At 37.0% G+C, this 3830-nt stretch overlaps 1 protein-coding gene across 1 annotated transcript in view; it reads right to left on the bottom strand.

Moving 5' to 3' along the window:
* The window catches only part of NDUFAF5 (NADH dehydrogenase (ubiquinone) complex I, assembly factor 5), a 27522-nt gene that overhangs the window by 19806 nt on the left and 3886 nt on the right, over nt 1-3830 (bottom strand). The window contains exon 3 of the mRNA XM_008564768.1: nt 2029-2092. Coding sequence (XP_008562990.1) covers nt 2029-2092 — 64 coding nt within the window. The remainder of the gene's footprint in view (nt 1-2028; nt 2093-3830) is intronic.

The following is a 3830-nucleotide window of genomic DNA, read 5'->3' as shown; positions in this document are numbered from 1 at the left end:
CAATATAGCAATACATTTAACAACAAATGGAATGGAAAAACTCCTTGAAAGACACAAAGTATTGGGCCGGCCCGGTGGCGCACTGCTACAGTGCGCCGCTTGGGAGCGCGGCGGCGCTCCCGCCGAGGGTTCGGATCCCACATACGGACCGGTTCCCGCTCACTGGCTGAGCGAGGTGTGGGAGCAACACCGAGGGTTGCGATCCCATTGCCGGTCCCGGTCTGGTACGGGCGCGACACTGAGGGTTGCGATCCGTTGCCAGACACAAAAAAAGACAAAAAGGAAAAAAAAAAAAAAAGGGGGGGGGAATCAATGAATGCTTTTTGGTCTGAGCAAGTAGAATAGCAATGTTTTTGCCCCACCCACCATATCCAACCAGTCATCAAGTTCTGTTCATCCTATGAATTCTCTCTCATACATCCCATGATTTATATCCACTGCCCCCACATGAGTGGGAGGCCTTTATCTCTCATGCCTGCACCATTTTTATCACAGCCTGCTAAGTGGTGTTTCTCTATCCTCTCTCTTCTTCAATCTTTCCTGCATACCATCCCCAAATTAATCTTCCTTAAACGTCATTGTATCACACTGTTCAGCCTTCTGCCTCTGTGTCTTTCCTCCTGCCATGCCCTGACTTCCAATACTTAGAACCACCAATACAAATTCTTTAAAATCCCAGGTCAGATTCTGTGCCTTCTGAGTAGCCTTGACCACATGCACCCCTACCGGTTTCTTCTTTCCCTTAATTCCTGTTGCACTTTAATGACTGTACCATTTCTGTGGCATTTATTATAAATAAAATACTGTTTTGGGAGCCTCATCCCCCACCTCCCCACCCTTGCCCAAGGGTATGTTTTCATCTANGAGGGTTGCGATCCGTTGCCAGACACAAAAAAAGACAAAAAGGAAAAAAAAAAAAAAAGGGGGGGGGAATCAATGAATGCTTTTTGGTCTGAGCAAGTAGAATAGCAATGTTTTTGCCCCACCCACCATATCCAACCAGTCATCAAGTTCTGTTCATCCTATGAATTCTCTCTCATACATCCCATGATTTATATCCACTGCCCCCACATGAGTGGGAGGCCTTTATCTCTCATGCCTGCACCATTTTTATCACAGCCTGCTAAGTGGTGTTTCTCTATCCTCTCTCTTCTTCAATCTTTCCTGCATACCATCCCCAAATTAATCTTCCTTAAACGTCATTGTATCACACTGTTCAGCCTTCTGCCTCTGTGTCTTTCCTCCTGCCATGCCCTGACTTCCAATACTTAGAACCACCAATACAAATTCTTTAAAATCCCAGGTCAGATTCTGTGCCTTCTGAGTAGCCTTGACCACATGCACCCCTACCGGTTTCTTCTTTCCCTTAATTCCTGTTGCACTTTAATGACTGTACCATTTCTGTGGCATTTATTATAAATAAAATACTGTTTTGGGAGCCTCATCCCCCACCTCCCCACCCTTGCCCAAGGGTATGTTTTCATCTAAGTAGTATAGAAATCCCACCTCAATCTTTGTGTCTAGCACATATGTGCTAAAAGAACAAATGAATGTCTTTATGGTCTGAATTAGAAAATGCAAAATAAAATAGTATGGGCATTAATAAAGGCTACTTATATTTAATCACACAGAAAGATTTCTAACCAACTGATGAAATTAATATTTTTCCTGGCTAAAGAAATCAACTTAATCACATTTTCCATGTGAATAGCAATCTTATTTTTATAGTGAATTATCAAAAACATTTGAATAAAGTGGGAATGAGAAACATATATACATTTAAAAAAATTATCTATCAGTAGGAATACTATATAAAATGAATTCAAAGAAGAAAATACTTTAAGAAAAAAATACTTAAGAGGGGACAAAACCATTGGTTCTATCGCTTTAAAAAAACAAATTATACATAATCAAATCTGATATAATAGAAATGTAAATATGATGCAAAATGAATTGATTAGAAAAGGCTTTTCTTAAAATTAGCCAATTTTTTTCCTCAAAATAAATTAAGCCATTGAATAAATGTACCTTATTCAAGTGTTGTGCTATGTAACCTCTTCCACAACCAATGTCCAAAGCAAGGGGGAAATCTCTAAAAAATAGACAAAGAATTTATGCTTTGTAATCATATAGTCCATAAAATAATTAAGAATGAATTTTTCTTAAATGCAGTAAAAACATTCTAGAGAACACAACTTTCAGAAAGTTATATCATCTGCCTTTTCTGCCTTGCCTTACAAGCTGTATCTACCAGAGGGCACACTGTATAGAGCAAGTCTGCCTGACCTAGCCATTCGCTGGACCTCCTAATGAATCAGCTTCCCATAAGGTGGTCCCATGATGTGGATTTGAAGAACAGATTTAATAAAGGTACTTCAATTCAATACTACACCCAGATAAAGAATGAAGCTAATGTAAATTAACACGAAAATAAACTGGCATACTTATCAAGAACTTAGTAGTTATCTCTATTTCTTAAATTTGTTGAGGCAGCAGAACATTTAGAAATCATCAGGTGAAATACCATGAAATATTGATACGTTAAATTTTAAAAAAAAAACCCAAAACTAAATAATAGCTAACTTTTACTGAAAAGTTCAAAGTACTGAGCTAAGTATCCAGACCTAAGTCAGCCCACGTACTTCAACTGCTAAGCAGCAGTCAAAATTTGAATTCAGTCANAGACCTAAGTCAGCCCACGTACTTCAACTGCTAAGCAGCAGTCAAAATTTGAATTCAGTCACTTTGAATCCTGAACCAGAACTATTATCCTCTATGCTATCTTCTCTAAATATATCATGTCATACTAAATCAGTACACACATCTAATAGTAGGCCATAGGTTTAAGAAAAATTTATGACAAGAAAACTCAAAATTTTATCTACTACTAACATTTTGTCCTGAAAAACTAGAATTAAAAACAGTCCCTTTTCAATATCTGTTAAAAACCTATGTCAAAATTATAAAATCAGTGCACAGTTGGACAATGCTAGTGACAGATAACTATTTATTTATCTAATGCCCTATGTCTTGATTATAAACACAGGCAGTATGGTACAGTTAAGTACACAGCCTCTCGAATCAGAGAGACACATGAGTTAGAATTTTGGGCCTGCAATTTATTGGCCCTGTGACATAGACAAGTGATTTAACCTGGCTTGATCTCAGTTTCCCCAACTATAAAATGAAAGCTACTGCTCCCTCAGGGTTGGTATGAGAATTACATAAAACAGTGCATGTAAATGGTGCATTGACTACAGTACAGATGTTCAACAAAAGTTAGTTATTAGTCATTATTAATCACTGACTATAACAATACTAAGTGAGCCTCAGATTCTACAAATAAGACATTTAATAATCTGTGAGGTTAGCTTTTAAAAATCAAAAGATCAGTGTTGACAACATAAACTACTCTTCTCTCTAATAATAGAATACTAATGCAAAGATATTTAGATTAGTATTTTTAATAATTTAATTCCAAAGAGTTAATGTTAGTTTAAGACATGCTGTTAGCCATAATTACAGGTCTTTCCACAGACTTGACTATATTTTGCTCAGGATTATAAATAAAGATTGTAAAATCCAAACTCATTTGCAAAGTTTAAGGTTTTACTTGTTAAATCCCAAATGGCCTATAGTCCAGGTGAATTATTACAGCAGCTATTTTTCAGATTTTTAAAATAATGGAACAAATGAAACAAACGAAATGGGGGCAGTATTCGCAACAACTAAGTATTTTTTTAACTTTATGAAATTAATTCATCACAAGACTCTTTTTTTTTTTCCTTTTTGTCTTTTTTACTGACCGGTAACGGGATCGCAACCCTCGG

The sequence above is a fragment of the Galeopterus variegatus genome, unplaced genomic scaffold (genome assembly GCF_000696425.1).
Source record: "Galeopterus variegatus unplaced genomic scaffold, G_variegatus-3.0.2 Scaffold191, whole genome shotgun sequence".
Classification (NCBI taxonomy): Eukaryota; Metazoa; Chordata; class Mammalia; order Dermoptera; family Cynocephalidae; genus Galeopterus; species Galeopterus variegatus.
This window is presented reverse-complemented; position numbering and strand designations above follow the sequence as displayed.